This window comes from Anastrepha obliqua, chromosome 3, assembly GCF_027943255.1.
Source record: "Anastrepha obliqua isolate idAnaObli1 chromosome 3, idAnaObli1_1.0, whole genome shotgun sequence".
Classification (NCBI taxonomy): Eukaryota; Metazoa; Arthropoda; class Insecta; order Diptera; family Tephritidae; genus Anastrepha; species Anastrepha obliqua.
This window is the reverse complement of record NC_072894.1, coordinates 23,551,957-23,571,410: the sequence shown is the minus strand read 5'-3', so window position 1 is coordinate 23,571,410 and position 19,454 is coordinate 23,551,957. Positions and strand designations below refer to the sequence as shown.

At 41.2% G+C, this 19,454-nt stretch overlaps 1 protein-coding gene across 1 annotated transcript in view; it reads right to left on the bottom strand.

Moving 5' to 3' along the window:
* Positions 1–19,454, bottom strand: part of LOC129240745 (homeobox protein araucan-like) — a 165,018-nt gene that overhangs the window by 120,221 nt on the left and 25,343 nt on the right. Inside the window, exon 2 of the mRNA XM_054876717.1 lies at positions 1,937–2,527. Coding sequence (XP_054732692.1) covers positions 1,937–2,527 — 591 coding nt within the window. The remainder of the gene's footprint in view (positions 1–1,936; positions 2,528–19,454) is intronic.

The window sequence follows — 19,454 nt, the reverse complement described above, 5'->3', positions numbered from 1 at the left end:
TCAATACGGTCGCAGTGCTAAAAGGCCATACCTTAACCCTTTACTACCATTAACCATTAACCTTATAATAATATTTAATATAATAGTAAAAACCAAATCCCTTTCAGACTGGTTCAATTCTGAAGACTAAATACCCAGTTCTGATATAGAAATTAACTTCACTGGCTTATAGTTTCGCTGCATCGTATGAATGCTTGTTAGAGGAAAAGAAGTTGCAACTCGACTCAACGTTTAAATACAAGAACAATAATGGCAATAATGAAAACAGTAATAACAACGTGAATGGCATAAAAGCTCTGTGAAGCAGAAACCTTCAACTTGCAACAAATATTCCGAATGCAAAGTTAAGTCGAGAGAGACAGCGAAACAGGAAAAAGAAACAAAATTAGTGGAAATGGGAAATGCGAAATGCAAATCCGCAAACCGCAGTCGAACAAGAAAAGTACACTAACAATAAGCCGAGTAAGCTGAAAGCATAAAAACATACATACATACAGACACACATACAAATGTATTTGTGTTTGTAGAGTATACGATTATATTTAACAAAAGCACAGTAAAACAAACAACAACAAATATGTAAGTACCCGTAATAAAAACAAAAGCAAATAAAAATATAATGCAAACAAAATGACAGTGACATTTAGTTGGCTGTGCAGACATTTGCCCCAGAATGTGTCTGTGTGGCGTTGGCGTTGGTGTTGGTGGTTGTTGTCGAGCGGTGGCGGTGGCGGTGGGCGCTAGAATTAGCCACAAATGCCCGCAAAACAACTAAACAAATGCACACAAAATACTTACAAGCTTATAAACGAAAACAAAACAGAAAAACGAAAACAAATATGGAAAACAAATTCGAAAGCAAAAATAAAAACAAATGCAATGCATGAAAATGTAGACAAGAAACTGCATGTAAATAGCAGATCTGAAAAGAGCGGAACTAAGTTCATTTCTATATCGTCGTGCATGCACATCCATTTAAGGCCAGCGACGAGAAAGGCACAAAATTACATTAAAACATCTGGCCAGCAATTCATGAATGTAAGTGTTTCAAGCCCAATCCGAAAGGTGGTACTAGCGTGCACGATGCATACCAGCGGGTAGACTGCAGAGGTATGACCAACAGCAGACCGTTAGCCGACTCCCAGCGATTTTGAAGAAATCAATCAATGCAATTATTATTTTTACCATATTTGAAAAAAAATACTAGCGACTGAGGCTTTCGGTTAGGTTATGGTGGTAGTCAGTCTGTACAACCAACTCACTTAGACCTTACAGGTCTGTTGAGATAGCACTGTGCGACACGGGAACCTTATTTATTTTTCTTCGTGGAACCATTGGACTTCTGCAGAAGTTGTTTGGACTAGGAAGAGGAAGAGATGATCCCGCACTGTCCTGCTCTGCTCTATTCAAACGTAGATTCACCATTTTTGGTAGAAAACCCTTTAATGAATTGGAAGATCTCAGCTCTGTCGAAATCAAGACTCTTATAAAATTTTGAAAAATTGTACACTGGTTTTAGGAGAGATAGGGACAAGTTCCCCATGTGGCATCACAATGGGCTATGTGCCTGAGTGTGCCATAGTGGACAACCGCTTCAACCTAACCTAACCTAACCATTTTGTGGCTCTTATGAAGTGCAGGATTGGTGCCGTCTCCGCGCCAGATAGTTCCGTAAGAGAATTGAAAACATATTTGCCCAGGAAATCTATTCGGATTTCAACTAAAGCTGGACAATTGCAAAGGAAGTGCCCAAATGTCTCATCCTTTTCCACATCTCCTTGATCTCAAGAAATGCCTGCCAAATAGCCAATGACCGCTTATAAAAGCCACCAACTTCGAGGTATCCCCTCTAGAAATGCTAAGCTTTCGACTTATTTATTAAATAATAAAGTAGTTATTTTTCATTATAGTAAATATTTTACTTTATTTAGCTTACCAAACTCGAATAAAACGGACCACTGTCCACGCTAATAGTGGGATACGGATTCTGTTCGTTCGAGGGATATGGAGTGCCGTAGACGCCCACAGTTGGCGTTTGAGCGCCTGCTGATGCCGCCACTGCTGCCGCTGACTGCATACGTGCATAACTACTCAACGCCAAGCGGGTGGGATCGTATTGACATGAACAAACTGTTTGACCCGTCATCGGGTCTGTCATAACAGGACGCCCATTATCACAGCATGCCGCTGAAGAAGCAAGCGGGTGTTGTTGTGGCTGTGGTATACCCGCCATTGCACCAGCCGTCGGACACGTCGCATAGGGACCCAGCGAACTGCTGTCGATGCTGCCACTAGCACTACCGCTGCTACCTGCCGCGCTCGGTGTTCCATGATTGGACGGCTGAGATGCTGGATCGGGTGTTAGTGTACCGCTATGCTGATCAGCACCACCAGCACTGCTGACGTTGCTGTCGTGCCCATTGGATGGTGGACTGATCGAGGCAGGTGGGTGAGCAGGAGTTTTAGCGGTTACCGATGATTGTGAAATTGGATGTAGAGTCGAAAGAGCACCGCCAGCTGAGAGGTACTGAAAAGAGATATGCTTTAGAAATATTTACTTATTGAAACAAATACAGAGTTAAAATGCATTGAAGCATAAAATCACATCTACTTGGGTTCAAGAGTAGGTATGTATTAACGTTAAAAGGCATAGAAATTGAACAGTACAGATTTTTGATAGATTTCAGAGTAATGACGAAGTATATTATATTAAAAACACCCCGGAGCTCATCTACCAGACCATAAAAAAATTAAAAAAAACGAAGTGAAGGAAGCAATAAATAGCTTAAAACCCAGAACACCCCCCAATATGATCTCATCATTAGAGAAGTGCTCAAGCAACTCCCAGCAGGAAGAATGTAATGTTGTGAGGAGAATCCTGTATCCTTGACCAATGCGGCAATAAAACTGTTGCGGGTAGAGTCCTGCATCCAGTCCTTGTCCAATAATGAAATTCGTTGCTTCAATTTCAAAATTACAATTTTTCTCAAGCATTTTATTTTCCAAAATATTCTATTTATATACATATTTCTTTTCAATCAAAGCCTACTGATTTTCACATACATAAATTCTATGTATGTATGTAGGATAACTAAGGACTTATTTGAATCGAATACTTAGTTGGACTCATCAGAGTATCTTTCCTTACTTATATATATATACAATGCCTCAATATTAACTGGTTCCTACCCAATAGAAAATTACACTAATAAAAATATCCTTAAACCCGGAAAAAGCGCCAAAAAAATGGAATCTTATTGACCTGAAAAGTGGATTGCCTCAAAAGTTTTGGAGTCACAATTTCTCAAAAGAATGATGCCCATAATTCGAGACCAAAAATTAATCCCTAATCACTAATTCGGCTCCAGAAAAGTTTATGGTAGCATCGCACAAGTACATAGACTCGTAAATAATGTTCACAAAGTATTTTAACAGAAGAAGTGTTGCACAGCTGCATTTCTCGACATATCTCAAGCCTTCGACCACGTCTGGTATGATGGTTTACTCTGTAAAATAAAGGCTACTTTAGCCACAAATTATTATATCTTTATCAAATCCTACTAAAAATGTCAGTTATTTTTTGAAAAATAAAATGAAAAACAATCTCAGCTCTGCGAAAGTACCCCAAGATGGTATTATGGGTCCCATCTCATACTTTACACTCACGATCTACCAGTTACTGAAGAAACTAACATCGGAGCCTCTGCAGATGACACCACGCTACTTTCAGTCGACTCCCTCCCTGATGTGGCTTCTCTTAAACTCCTAAAAGGACTAGATCAAATAACTTAATTGCTCAAAGTCTAGAAAATAAAATCAAATGAGACGAAATCTGTTCAAGTTACCTTCACACTCAAGCGAAATATTTGCTCCCCTGTTAAACTCAATAACACAATCATACCCCAAAGTATTTTTACCAAATATCTCGGAATACATCTTGACTGTAAGCTCACATGGCGAACTGATATTTTTAACTGCACGCAAGGCACTAGGAATCAAACTTCGAAGACTTTATTGGCTGTTACATGGCAATTCACGTGTATTCCTCGAAAATATGCTCTCACTGTGCTCAGCTATCCTAAAACTAGCATCGATATATGGCATACAACTCTGGGGCACTGCAGCTAACTCAAACATCGAAATACTTCAAAGATTTCAATCAGAAACTCTCAGAATTATTATGATGTAAACAAATGCCCAAACTTACCGTGACCTCAAAGTTCTCACAATAGCTGAAGAAATCAAAAAGCATGCCTCATCACACAATAGAAAACTTAAATCGCACCCAAGCCTACTAATTACAGAAATTAACTCCAATCACATTTCCTTTAATAGATTGAAGAGGAATTCAACAATAGAACTCATGTGCTAAAGAGAAAAAAATGAAGAATAGTTTCACCACTGGGTGTTTTCTATGCATGTCTCGTAGATTATCTTAGTTTTAAGTATAAATATTGTTAAATGTTATTAAACAGATCTCAATAAATAAATGGATAATCAAAAAAATATATTAATCCTTCGTAAGATTTCAGAAAAAACTTTCAGACAAAGTTCTCTTCCAAAAGATACTGGATAAGAGACGCAAGAAGTAACGAGGACTTCACTTTGACTGATATTTATAGACAAATGCGTAGCACAAGGCATATTCTCTGAAGTACTAGATCTCTCTTTTCCTCACTTCGATCACCAAATCTGCTAGCTAGAGTACATGCAGAGAAGCAACAGCAATACCAAACGCAAGAATTTTTTCAGAGAGTCCAGCATCAGTATTCGACTAGACATTGATTAGATATCGAAGTTGAACTGTTGAATGAATCAAGTGCTATATCCCTACCTCTGCACGATAACGTTGCCCATATGCCTATGCAGAGCTGAAGATAACCAGAGCGCATCAAAATGACGCTTTCCATACTATCATAATTAGGTCCTCGGTTAAGTACGAAGCCTGTAGTGCGGAACGATATGAAGTGTTACCAACTTCACGCTGCTTGTATCTGTAAAACAGATCATGACATCAACGTCAAAATTTTTCTAATGACAGTTCAATATATTGTTTATAAGCCATCAAAAGCATTTGCGTCTCAGTTTTGTTGATTTTTTTTTGTGATGGAATTCAAACGTAATAATGTGATTGCGTTATATTTGACCAGCCATTGTTCGTGAGCTCAATCACCTCAAAGTGAGTAAAATGTTTATGTATCTCACTATAAAACGTTACAATGACACTGGTAGCATTGCAAAAGACTTTGAAGGTGGACCAAAAAAAACGCAGCAACGCCTGAAATGGTTCGACTTGAACGAAATCCACGTCAAAGTGGAAGAAAAATGGCCAAAGAATTGAAAATATCGCAAGACAGCATTCGACGCATATTGAAAAATGAGCTCAAGGTCAAGGCTTACAAGTTCCAAAATGCACACCATCTTTCACCCCAGCAAAAAAAAGTTCGGTGCGAAAAAGCAAAGGAGTTGTTGCGCTTGCACGAACGTGGCGAATTTCCTAGCAATGTGTTTTCTGATGAAAAAAATTTCCCAATTGAGCAGTTCATAAACACTCAAAACGATCGTGTTTACTTGACCAAACGCTCATACGAGAATTTGAGCCTACGTATGGCCACTCGAAGCAATGCCCCATCGCAAGTAATGGTTTGGGCCGCAGTGGCCGCTGGTGAACGCTCTCCAATCGTTTTTATGGAGCCTGGTGTCAAAGTGAATGCGACTTATGATCGGGAAAACGTTTTAGAAACTGCTTTAGAGCGGTGGACACGCAAACATTTCGGTCGTAGACCATGGACGTTCCAACAGGACTCGGCATCGTCTCATAAAGCTCGTGTGAACCAAGAATGGTTAAAAAATCATGTTCCACACTTCATATCGTCCACACAATGGCTTTCGAATTCGCCAGACGCAAATCCGATGGACTATTCCATCTGGTCCATTTTGGAGAGCAAGGTGACGACTAAAAAATATGCCGGTATGGATGCCCTGAAAAAAGCGATTATACGAGAATGGGCCAATATACCTCAAGATCACATTCGTACTGCATGCAACTCATTTTTTGACCGTTTGAAGGCTATAGTCAAGGCAAAAGGTGGTCATATCGAGCTAAAGTGAATATATTTTAAAATTATAATCATTTTTGAACAATTTTGTCTTTGAAATGAATAAAAACTAATTTCACACAAAAAAGTTATGGTGTTCTGAATAGGTAACACTTCATATCGTCACCCTGTATATTAAAGAAATTGAAACGACCTATGGGACGTAATCGTACCATATATGTTTTCATGTTAAAAATTATTAAAAAAATCTAGCAAACTTCAGCAAAGCCTTTGGCAGGTGCAGTTACTTACTTAAAAACTATTAGAAGCATACGTGGAATTAAATTGAAGCTAAACTTCCCTTCCAACGTGTGGTTTATAAAGCTGCCTCCAACTGCAGATGGAGGTTTATCATTGTCTGCCGGAAATCGATCGCTAATAAAAACGGTTTTCGGATGTTTTATACGATATTGTGTGGTACGGCTAGAAATTTTTGAGGCTTGTGGCTCGGTCAGTTGTGTGTCACTCTTATGAGAAGAACTTAATGATGTGATCTGACTGTTCAGTAGTCTGTTCTGAATACAAAATTTTACACAACAAACAACTCTCGGACGCGATACGTCGTCATGCCGCCATTGTTATTTCTTTTAGTCCTCAACTAAACGTAGCGTGCAGGAGAACTTCTATGAACACTTAGAAGTGTTAGCCGTTGCAAATGTCATAGCGCTCCTATCCGTCAAAAGGTTAGATCTGCAAACAAATTTTGACCAGCACTGTGCTGTCGCAAGCGAAATTGGCCTTAAAATAAACGTATAACATATCAGTCAAAACTAAGCTACGAATTTTTAATTCTAGCATCAAAGCATTGTTGCTATTTGGCTGCGTATCCTGGTCGCTTACATCCGTGCCTTTCCAAAGGCTGCAAACGTACGTTAACAACCAAACAGGGCCAAGATTTGCAGGAGTTGCTTAAATCGACCAACGAACTTCGAGCTCATTATCAAACGCAAACGATGTTGCTAGCTCGGCCACTTTTTGAGTAAATATATTATGTCGGCAAAATATGCAGGGCGGCTCTATGGAGAAATCCGCAAGGTGTTAGGAACCATGGAAGAACAAAAACCTCCTGGTGATGCATGATGGTTACGGACTTATCAAATTCATATAAAAATAAAATAAATAATTGGCACGTACACTTCTGCTAGGCGTTTTACCGAGCTCCTCCTCCAATTTGAGGTGTGCACTTTGATGGAGGCTCTTATAGTTTTAAGCCGAACCCGAATGGCAAATGGTTTTTATTAGGAGGTTTTTGTGGCAGAAATACACTCAGAGGTTTGCAATTGCCTGCCTAGGGGCGATCGCTATTAGAAAAAAACGTTTTCTATAAATTGATGTTCGTACACGGGGATTTGATAGAATGATAGTCTCGCGCCAACCAATTCGGCAACCTGGAATTATTGAAAAAAAATTGGTTGCATTCGACATGATTTCAATATTTTTTTCTGGCCCTATGCTTTAACCGGAGTTAAAATAAATTATATATTAGATATATGTATATACCATATTGTGAAACCCGGAACCTATGCCACGGACAAGCACACTCAGTTACGGCTGTTACTGTTATTAGTAAAGCAAAACACATGAGACTGATTTTTCGCAGTGAGTCTGGGTCTGGTTTCTACAGGTAAAGTGCCGGGTTGAAAATTGCGACACCACATTTAATGAAAGTTGACCCGAAACGAAATTAGGTGCGACATTCCAGCGATCCATACACAATCAGCCAACTGTGAGGTACGATTCTGATCGAGGCCTAACGAATAATTTTTAGAGTGAGCTCTCAAATGCAATGCCTTACGATGCGTTACATATCGCAAGATGTGTCAATGAGTGCTGCAATACACCATAAAGAGGTTTTCAAAGTAACCTGCGGTATAAGAAAACATTTATAGTTACATATATAAGTGCATATGTGTTAATACTTCAGCAATCCTGCATACTACCCAGCAGCTATTCTTATTCTTAGTCCTTCCCTTGCCGGCTCTCGTTGAACGCAAAATATCTATTGAATTTACGACTTCCTTATCGGCATTTGAAAAGATACACACATACATACTTATAAAAAAGATCAAAACGCTTGCACCAACACACATATGTACATATGTTTGTATGAGGACAAGTAAGTCAACCGCTTTCCTGCCGCCAAAAATACTCAACCGTTGCACTGGACCCTTAGTTACTGGCGGCATTTTTCCTTTGAGGGCCTTAAAAATTTGTCAAAGCCTGTCACAAATTTAGTCACTGATGGATTTACGATAACAGCTAGCCACTACTGCCACTACCACCAACAACAATGAACGGCGTTCAATTCGCTTAACGGCTCAATTGGGGTTGACGGCTCGCTTTGTTTTACGCTACACTCGTTTGTTGGCCAGCAAATGGTAACCGGTGACCAGTGACCAGTGACCAGTGGCTAGTGGTTTAGTGGTCACTGTCTAAGTGCATATGCAGGGCCAAGTCGCCACATGAGTTGCCGTTGCGCTAACTTTAATTGCCAATAATAAATAAACGCGCGCGAACCTTATTCATGTGTAAATTATGTGCGAACGTGCAGATTATTAAAATTGTGTAATAAAAGTTAAGCACCAGACAAGAGGCCAATGAGCGAGTGAACCCAACACATACATGCGCATACGTAGATATGTAAAGTAATGGTAATAAAGCAAACAAGCCAAATAACAAATTCGATACCTGTAAAATGACCTAAACTCGGTCTAAAACTGAGCCGCAGGTTTTTTTTTAGGTTTTTTATTTGAATTTTGTGTTCTTAGTGGTAGCATAAAATGCAAAATTGCATTGCTAATTTGCAGCTTTTGTTGCTCTCTGCTTGCTCTGCTAATGAGCCAAATAATGCTGTCAGCTTAAAAGCAACTCAACTGAGCTGCCCATGAAATGGCCAATACAACAACAATGGCACATGTCAGCCAACCGAATTGAGGTGAGCGGTGTGCTGCAACTGTGCATATTCATCCACATGCACAGGTTTGAATGTATCTGATTGCCATGCTACGTCGATTCAGCCGCAACAACACAATTTAATTGAATTAGTTCTCATTATAATAATATTCATATAATTGCAATGCTAAACGATGCACTGAGGCGGGAAGTACCTGCCTAGCGTGGAAACTTTGTTATTATGGATCCAAGCTATGACTATTTGAAAAAAAAAACGCAGCATTAATAAAAGATTTATAATTTTTAAACTGGAAATTGAAGTGATATCTTTATTGTAATGACATTAAACCTGGCTGGATCTGTAATAAATTGTAGTACACGGGTTTGTGTCTCTTTTATAAAAACTCTCGCAATCTGTTTTAAAATTTTCCATTTAAAAATCGTTCTTTTTAAATCTTTCGCCAACACAAGATTTTTCGAAAACCTTTGAAGAGTGTCACTACCACTTGAGTAGGTACTTAAATTCGAGACTAAATTTTTATTAAAAGCTATCTGCTCCATAATCCCTAAGTTCCACCTAGAAACCACGGGAAAAAATATGTAAAGGGTTTTCCAACAACAGGTGTTAGGTGTTAAACAGGAGAGATGATTAACGATTTTTTATGACCGGAATCGGATGGTATTGATCATGTCAACGTTTATTTTCAACAAGACGGCGCTACGTGCCACACAAGCAACGAAACCTTTGATATTTTACGGGAAAAGTTTCCGGACCGTGTTATCTCTCGAAGAGGGGATCCCAATTGACCACCGAGATCTTGTGATTCAATACCTTGTGGTTTTTTTCTTTGGGGTCATGTGAAAGAGAAGGACTACGCTAACAGCCCAGGGTCGATTCAAGACCTCAAAGATGGAATTCGTGAGGCTATCGAGGACATAGGGCAGCCAGTTTGCGATTCGGTTATGGAAAATTTCATGAAAAGGATATTGTCCTGTAAGCGTGGTTGTGGTGGTCATTTGCCTCATGTTATTTTCCACTATTAACGGCATACCTTCCTCTTAATAATGAAATAAAAATCCGATCATTTACTATATTAAAAAATAGCATTTTTTTGAATATCAAAATAACACCTCTTAAAGAAAGCTCTATATATAGAAAATATATTGATAAAAAAGGCCCCTTAACAAGCACTAGGTCAATTGATTTGAGTACTGTTTTGTTTTTTTGTTTGCCAGATTTCCAGATCTGTGATTAACCTTCCTCCCAAAATTTTATCGCCATTGCTTAACATTTGTAAAAGTAACGAGTTTGCATTGAAATTTGCGTTAAAAAGGATTCAATGGAAATAGCCGTTAGCGATTGGCATGAATGCTCCAGAAGAGATCGTAAGCCCATCGAGGATGACGAACGTAGTTCCAGGCCGTGACTTCGAAAACTGATGAAAACATCAATAAAGTGAAAGAAAAGTTCATCGAGAACCGCAATTTAACCATCAGAGATTTGCCAGAGGACTTGAGCAATGCGTACGGATCCGTTCAGGACATTATTGTTAATGATTTGAGCCATGTTACTGCTAACTTGGTTCAAAAGGACTTGAATTTCATGCAGAAAAGGTATCGCCGAAAACATGATTTCGGAGGCTAAATATTTATCAGGACGCCCAACATTCATGAATCGCATCATTACTAGAGATGAGGCGTGAGATTATGAGTACGACATGCAATCCAGACATCAGGCCAGTGAGTGGGCAAAGGGCTCCGAATGGGCAAAGACTAAAAAACCACGCCATTTTCAGTCAAAAAAGAAATCGATTCTCGCGTTTGGTTTTTTTTTTTTTGTTTGGATTACAACGGTATTATTTATATAAGTATGAACCACGAATTTTTGCGAGAAGTTTATACAGTTAATAAGGACTATTGGGGCGTTAAGAGATGTTTACGTGAAGCAATTCGCCAAAAAATAGAGGATTTGTGGGGAACTCGGGGATTTTGTGCCATGGCAACTCACCACAGTGCCAACATTATCCGTGAATTTTTGACCATGAACGAAATGAATACCATCGAAATCACCTGATATGGCGCCCTAGAAATTTTTTTGTTTACTCGACAGCCGAAAGTTCAAAGGGAGTATTTTGAAGACGAGAATATCACTTTTGAGAAAGACACTTGCATTTTCAACAAACTTTAACAAAAATCTTGCATGCACTTACATCGGTAAGTCCTCTTACAATCGGTAAGTCTCTAAACAAAATATTAGCATTATTAATCTTTTTAACTGACGCATTTGCCAGTTCTGTAAGTAATTTCATACATCTTTTTGTGGATAAAAATTCAGAAGTTCAAGGTATCCAAGGCAAAGAGCACTCGGACTGCATGTATGTCGACGAAAGTGGTGTAGATATTGACAACCCAATTATCACTGAATGGTAAGTGTTTTTATTCATTGCTACCATTTTCTGGTCCCGGGTTCGAAGCAAACTGCGGGCATGGAACATTAAATGAAGGAACATGTTTTTTTTTAATAATGATCGCACTTCGGAAAACTCAAAAAACTTCTTGTAAAACTTATTTACGATTCGGAGGCGGCATAAAAGTGTGAGTTCTTTGTATTTGAAGGAGAAATTCGATCAGAACACTTAGCACACAAGGATGATGGATTACAAGGTTTATCCAGCCGAAGCGTAATAAAAAGAAAAACTTCGACTGCTACGTCATAGAGGATTTGGCAGCAAAATTGTTTCCACTCATTTCACAGATCTTTGTCTGTCATCTTCCGAATTCGCTGTGACGTCAGGCTCCGAGAATATTACGAGTGATCCGATTGGGTGTACTTTTCCGAATAGGGTTTTCCTTTGACAGAGCACGCGTAACTACTGTCAAACTAAATACAAAATTTTTTAGTATTCATTGACACTTAATCATGGAAAGACTTGCGCCGGAACAAAGTTTACAAATCTTTCGATTAGTATTCATCGAGCGCTTAGGCCAACTTATGGTGTACATAACCGTTCAGCGATGAAGGCCATTTTTGGTTTAATAGCTAACTCAATAAGAAAAACGCCAGGAGCAAACATCGGCCTATATTTCTTCAAAGACGAGGTTGGCACCAATGCTACAGTTGATGGGGAACGCTATCGCGCCATTACTTTTTCGTGCCAGAAATTGAAGCTCTACATCTCCACAACATTTGGTTCCAAAAAGACGGCGGGAGGCGCTACTTGCCATACAGCCCGTGAAACAATGGATTTACTGCGTCGTCGTTTTGGTGAGCAATTTGTCTCTCGTCTCCGACCAGTGCATGGGCAACCTGGCCACCAAAATCGTGTGATATCACATCTTTGGACTTTTATTTATGGGGGTACATAAAGTCAACATTAATAAAGTTAGTTCACGAGATACCGACCGAAGTCCTCCAGCGAGTCATTCAAAATTAATATTTACGAATGGCCGAATAGCGACGCAGTTGCGGCCAACATTTGAAACAGATCTTCTTTAAAAATAAAAGTCATGAATGATGACATAAGAATAATAATATTTGCCCAATCAATTTGAATTTTACATATAAATTGATCACCTTCTACAACCAAAAGGAAAAGAGATTACTTATTTGTGAGAGAGGAAGGGTAAGCGAAAGCAATAAAATCTATCAAATACAAGAAATTGCATACACACGCACCAAGCCATTCGCTGAATATTTACAAACATGTAATTTCTCCTCTTTTGTTTGTTTTGCATTATTGTGGTGCATGACGTCATCCGGTGGTCAAAATCGCAAAAAACAAAGTAACGGTATTCGGAAGGGGCCACCTTGTGTAGTCTGTTCGGCTTGATATGCATATTTTAATGTATACTTAAGTCACATGCGGTATGTGACTTTCTGAAGAAAAATCCTTTGCTATAATTTTGACATTTTCTATGACCACTAGAATTTGAACTAAGTGCCTACCATCAAAACAGGTGGTATCACAATATTCTTATAAGTCATATAAAAGTCACTTCATATTAAATTATTGATCCGAATACGAAGAATTTTAAGAACAATTTGACATTTTTTTCGTTGAAATATCTAAAATCAAATATAATACATTTTTCTTTGCCTTCAAAGATCAGCTTCTGTTATTGGCGCGATTGTATGTGTATTATTTTCCAAATATTCATTAAAAATATATTAATAATTAATAATTATAATTACTTAAAAAAAATGAGAGGTGGCGCACCAATTTCACCTGCAATTCACATTGAAGCGTCTGAAAACAGTTCAAAGCGCAATTATGGCCCAGCTCTACTAAGTAAGTAATGGGTGCATAAGGCATTACGTTGCATGCGTTTCGGGCGAATGGAGCGGTTTTAACGGCTCGACGCGATCATTTTACAGCGAACAAGCGCGTAATATATAATTTTCTTCGTGCGCCACCTAACCATTCGCCAGCAAGTGAAAATTCCTTTAAGCGCGCATTTAGCACACACTTAAAGTAACCGCTGACCGAACGGCCAACCGACCGGTCAGCTAGCTGACTGACTGACATCAGCACCGGCAACAGCATGAAGGACACTTTGGACGCGATGTTTGCCTTACCCAGTTTAGAGCTTAACACCACACCTGTATGAAAAAGCCCCCTCCACAAACTAACCTACTGCATTTGGTATATTTCACGTTCTTTGGTTGCATGCCACTACATAGACTTAAAAGTGCAACAGCGCTCGGCACTAGAACTCGACTGGGTAACGAGATGCATGCCACAGCGCGAGACCATCGCTGAAAGTGTGTATGCACTCGATAATGCTAATTAAAAATGCCTACACTGCAATTGCGGAATTAGTTTCTTATCGCGCTTATCATCGACGACGACGTTGCGGCCTCAAACTTCCCACTAAGAATTGTGTATTGCGCGCCTGGTGTTGCACACGTTTTGCACATTTCTGTTGATGCATTGATGAATAGTTGAAGAGCTGTGAATGCCGCAAGGCTTTTTGCGAAAGTGCGCAACAACCGCTACAACAACAACAATGGTAATAAGTATACGAGCGTGAAGGGTAGAAGTTGTAGCAGCGCTAGAGGGCAACACTGGCGGCCGCATAATGCATTTATGAATATTATTAAATTTATATGATAATTTGTGCATTTTTAATTTTGCTTTTCATATTTTGTTGCACGCTTTTGTTGCTTTTGTAGATAGCGGTAAATGCTTCGAAGGCGTTTTGCCATACATTTTCCCCATTTTATGACCAAAGTCACGCAATTCATAGAGACTCTGTGACCGGCACGAAAAAATGAGGCAAAAACCACCTAAGTACGAAAACAAAGTGAAGAGAAAAAATTAAATAAAGACAGAAAATGGAAAACGCAGAATGATTGAGGTATATTTATTTGTTTGGGTAAGAAATTACTAATCGAAAAACTCCATTTACGTGACGAACGAGAAATGAAACTAAAGCAAGAAAATTCTTCTACAAACTGGTTGTGGCACCTTTAATAATTAGTTGGTCTTCTTGGGCTGCTCAAATATTTCAGCTCTCTTCGGGCTTATGAAACGAATAATTCTCGCTGCTGTTTATTTACAAATCATATAGGCTACTCTCTGAGCTCCGTTTAGAACCCCACCTGATATACAACTCATCGGAGGTGGTAATCTGGTTGATTATTACTGTTTCTCGCAGGGGCCCGTTGCCAAATGGGTTGGTGTGTGACGACCATTGGGTATTAGTTTAGGTTAGGTTAGGTAAAGTGGCTGTCTTACCCCGTTTATGATACCGCCGCAACTATCATATCCTTACTCTGACAGATAACAGGTCATTTCTGCACCTGAGAACTACTATTATTGCTGACGGGGGTAAGAGTAACCCCAGCTGGACGACTAAACTGCGCTTGTCGTTGCAGTGGCTGGCTCGGCTTGGCAAAGTGTCTTGTAGCCACCCTATGACTAAGCTTGGCTTCTGTCATAGTGGGGCTGAAGTGGAGTTGACCGGCGATGCTATTCCTTTTTTGGAGCTGGATGCTCTTACCGGGCCTATAATGGAGGGATCGGGCATTTTCTTTAATAATTCTTTCATTCAGTTTTGGACTAACGTGTATTGGAGAAGGGAGTGTCCGCCTGCGCATAGCTCCAGCGACGTAGGTGAGGCTGTTTTAACGGAGATGAACTGGCAATAGGGGGATCTGCCATGAATAACGATCTTGCAGAATCGGTATTCACACCATTCTTCTTCTTCTTAATTGGCGCGATAACCGCTTACGCGATTTTGGCCGAGCTTAATAAAGCGCGCCAGTCGTTTCTTTCTCGTGCTAACCGGCGCCAATTGGACACACCAAGTGAAGCCAAGTCCTTCTCCACCTGATCTTTCCAACGCAGAGGAGGCCTTCCTCTTCCTCTGCTACCACCAGCTGGTACCGCATCGAATACTTTCAAAGCCGGAGCGTTTGTATCCATTCGGACGACATGACCCAGCCAACGTAGCCGCTGGATCTTTATTCGCTGCGCTATGTCTATGTCGTCGTAAAGCTCATACAGCTCATCGTTCCATCGTCTGCGATATTCGCCGTTGCCAACGTGCAAAGGTCCAAAAATCTTGAGCAGAATCTTTCTCTCGAACACTCCAAGCGTCGCTTCATCGGATGTTGTCATCGTCCAAGCTTCTGCGCCATACGTCAGGACGGTCATGATGAGAGTCTTGTAGAGTGTTAGTTTTGTTCGTCGAGAGAGGACTTTACTGCTCAGTTGCCTACTTAGTCCAAAGTAGCACTTGTTGGCAAGAGAGATTCTACGTTGGATTTCAAGGCTGACATTGTTATAGGTGTTAATGCTGGTTCCCAAATACACGAAGTCTTTTACAACCTCAAAATTATAACTGTCTACAGTGACGTGGGTGCCGATACGCGAGTGCGCCGACTGTTTGTTTGAAGACAGGAGGTACTTCGTTTTGTCCTCGTTCACCACCAAACCCATTCGCTTTGCCTCTTTATCCAGTTTGGAGAAGGCAGAACTAACAGCGCGGTTGTTAAGGCCGATGATGTCAATATCATCGGCATACGCCAGTAATTGTACGCTCTTATAAAATATTGTGCCTGAGCGATTAAGTTCTGCGGCTCGTACGATGCTCTCCAACATCAGGTTAAAGAAGTCACACGACAGTGAGTCACCCTGTCTGAAACCTCGTTTGGTATCAAACGGCTCGGAGAGGTCCTTCCCAATTCTGACGGCGCTGCTGGTGTTGAGCAACGTCATCTTACATAGCCGTATTAGTTTTGCGGGGATACCAAATTCAGACATAGCGGCATACAGGTAACTCCTTTCTGTACTGTCGAATGCAGCTTTGAAGTCGACGAAAAGATGGTGTGTGTCGATTCTCCTTTCGTGGGTCTTTTCCAAGATTTGGCGTATTGAGAATATTTGGTCGATGGTAGACTTTCCAGGTCTGAAGCCACACTGATAAGGTCCAATCAGTTGGTTGACGGTGGGCTTCAGCCTTTCACACAATACGCTCGCTAGAACCTTATAGGCGATATTTAGAAGACTAATCCCGCGGTAATTGGCACAAATTGCAGGATCGCCCTTCTTATGGATTGGGCAGAGCACACTTAAATTCCAATCGGCAGGCATGCTTTCATCCGACCATATTTTGCATAGGAGCTGATGCATGCACCTTACCAGCTCCTCGCCGCCATGTTTGAATAGCTCAGCCGGGAGTCCGTCGGCGCCCGCGGCTTTGTTGTTCTTTAGGCGCGTTATCGCTATTCTGACCTCGTCATGATCGGGTAACGGAACTACAATTCCGTCGTCATCGATTGGGGTATCGGGATCTTCACATTCTCTGTGACATGCGCAGCTGTCACTGTTTAACAGGTTCGAGAAGTGTTCCCTCCATAATTTAAGATTGCTCTGTACGTCAGTCACCAGATCGCCGTCTTTGTTCTTACAGGAAAACGCCCCGGTCTTAAAACCTTCTGTAAGCCGCCGAACTTTCTGGTAGAATTTTCGGGCGTTGTTCCTATTGGCCAGCATCTCAAGCTCCTCGCACTCACGTATTTCGGCCTCTCGTTTCTTCTGTCGGATAATACGTCTCTCTTCCTTTTTCAGCTCTCTGTAGCGATCCCACATGGCTCGCGTTGCGCCCGATCGCAGCGTGGCTCTATAGGCGGCATCTTTTCTTTCTGCGGCAGCATGACACTCCTCGTCGTACCAATTGTTTTTTCGGGCTCGCCGGAATCCGATTTCTTCTTCGGCGGCGGTACGTAGGGAACGAGAAATGTTGCTCCATTGCTCGCGTATGCCGATTTGTTGGGCAGTGCTTTCGGAGAGCAGGAGTGAGAGTCGAGTGGCGAATCTCCTGGCTGTCTGTTGTGATTGCAGCTTTTCGATGACGAACATTCTTTGCGTAGGTAGATGCACGTTTTTTGCTGCACAGAGGCGGGTGCGCAGTTTGGCTGCAACAAGGTAATGATCCGAGTCGATGTTGGGTCCTCGGATCGTACGTACATCTAATACACTAGAAGCGTGTCTTCCATCTATCACAACATGATCGATCTGGTTTCGCGTTTTTCGATCAGGAGACAGCCAGGTAGCTTGGTGTATTTTCTTATGCTGGAATCTGGTGCTGCAGACTACCATGTTTCGGGCCCCGGCGAAGTCGATCAGCCTCTGTCCGATACCGGATGTTTCGTTGTGCAGGCTGAATTTTCCGACTGTGGGACCAAAAATTCCCTCCTTGCCCACCCTGGCGTTGAAGTCGCCAAGCACGATTTTTATGTCGTGGCGGGGGCAGCGCTCATAGGAACGTTCCAGGCGCTCATAGAAGGAATCTTTGGTCGCATCGTCCTTCTCTTCCGTCGGGGCGTGGGCGCAAATTAGCGATATGTTGAAAAATCTGGCTTTGATGCGGATTGTTGCGAGACGCTCGTCCACCGGAGTGAACGACAGTACTTGGCGACGAAGTCTCTCTTCCACAACAAATCCGACACCGAATTTGCGCTCCTTTACATGGCAGCTGTAGTAGACGTCGCAAGGTCCTATGGTTTTCTTTCCTTGCCCCTTCCATCGCATCTCTTGGATGGCAGTGATGTCAGCCTTTATTCTCACGAGGACATCAACCAGCCGGGCAGAGGCACCTTCCCCATTAAGGGACCGGACATTCCAGGTGCATGCCCTCAAATCATATTCCTTATTTCGTTTGCAGGGGTCGTCATCAGTAAAGGCAGTTCTCATCCGAGGCTTTTTTAATCTTTTCATTGGGGAGGATTTTTAAGTGGCGGGTCCCAAACCCAGCGCACAACCAGCTATCCTGGAATGTTTCGCCTTCTCACGTTAGCTCACTCCCGAACGGGTGTTCGGAAGCTAACCAGAGGATACGTGGGCTAATCCCGGACGTTGTGAGCTGCTTGAACCATATGTAGAAGAATCGTCCTGGCCACTCCCAAGTGAATGGCGATCAGTAACTTTCCCCACTTGCGTGGACTTCTACACATGGAACCATCCTCCGGGGTTCCCATTTCAGTTCACACCATTAGGTGGAGTCAAAAATACAATTTCTCTAAAATACCTCAGATCGAGGATTGTAGATGGAGAGACCAGACGAAATGCAAAATTAGCAAAACGTTATGGCCCACCTACAACCTCAAGTAACAGTTAACATTGATAAACATGAAAGTCCGCCTGGAGACTAACGGCAGTCATAACTAGCTTTTGGTCTGTCGGAGAACAAGCAGTCAAAATGGGCATCCCAAAGGCAATACATACGTCACAGATGTAAACAACCGGAGAAAAAGGAAACAATCTTCCATTTCCTCTTGAATGCCCTGCCCTATGGAAAAGCAGAAAGTTAACCCTGGGCAAACCGCTGTTCGAGAGTCTCGAACAACTGTCTGGCTTAAACGTCAACAACCTAATAAAGTTCCTGAACTGCACAGACTGGATATAGTCATGTTGTAAATAACCGTTAAACAAGTTTGGATTCTAGACGAATCATCACTTAAACCATCTAACCAACCAACCATTATTCCTGATTTCTTATATGCCATCGCGTAAACAAGACATCGATATGGTCGAAGGATGTTTTTAGACCACTAAAAGTATTTGTATGAGCTGGGTAGCTCGGTCGGTATCGACATAAGCCGTTTTTATCCGATTCTTAGTCGATCCTTTTTACTTGCACAAATTCGAGAAGGAACTCAGCCAAATACCAAACAAAGGGTTGCAAACTAGCTAGTCTCGAACAACAAGATGCCAACCGAGTTGTCAAGCTCAGACAAATACTTTGTGTGGCCTGAAAGCAACATCCGACCTTATCGGAATCGGGCCTACATATAGGAAATCTCGAAAGATACTTCAAAACCATTTTTACTGACTCATAGGATAGCTTAAAGATTCGCCTTACTTACTACGTACAACTGAGACAAATATCTTGATGATGTTTCTAACTCTAGTTTTCATTCAGACATTGTCGAGTCAGTACCATAGGAATCATGAGTAA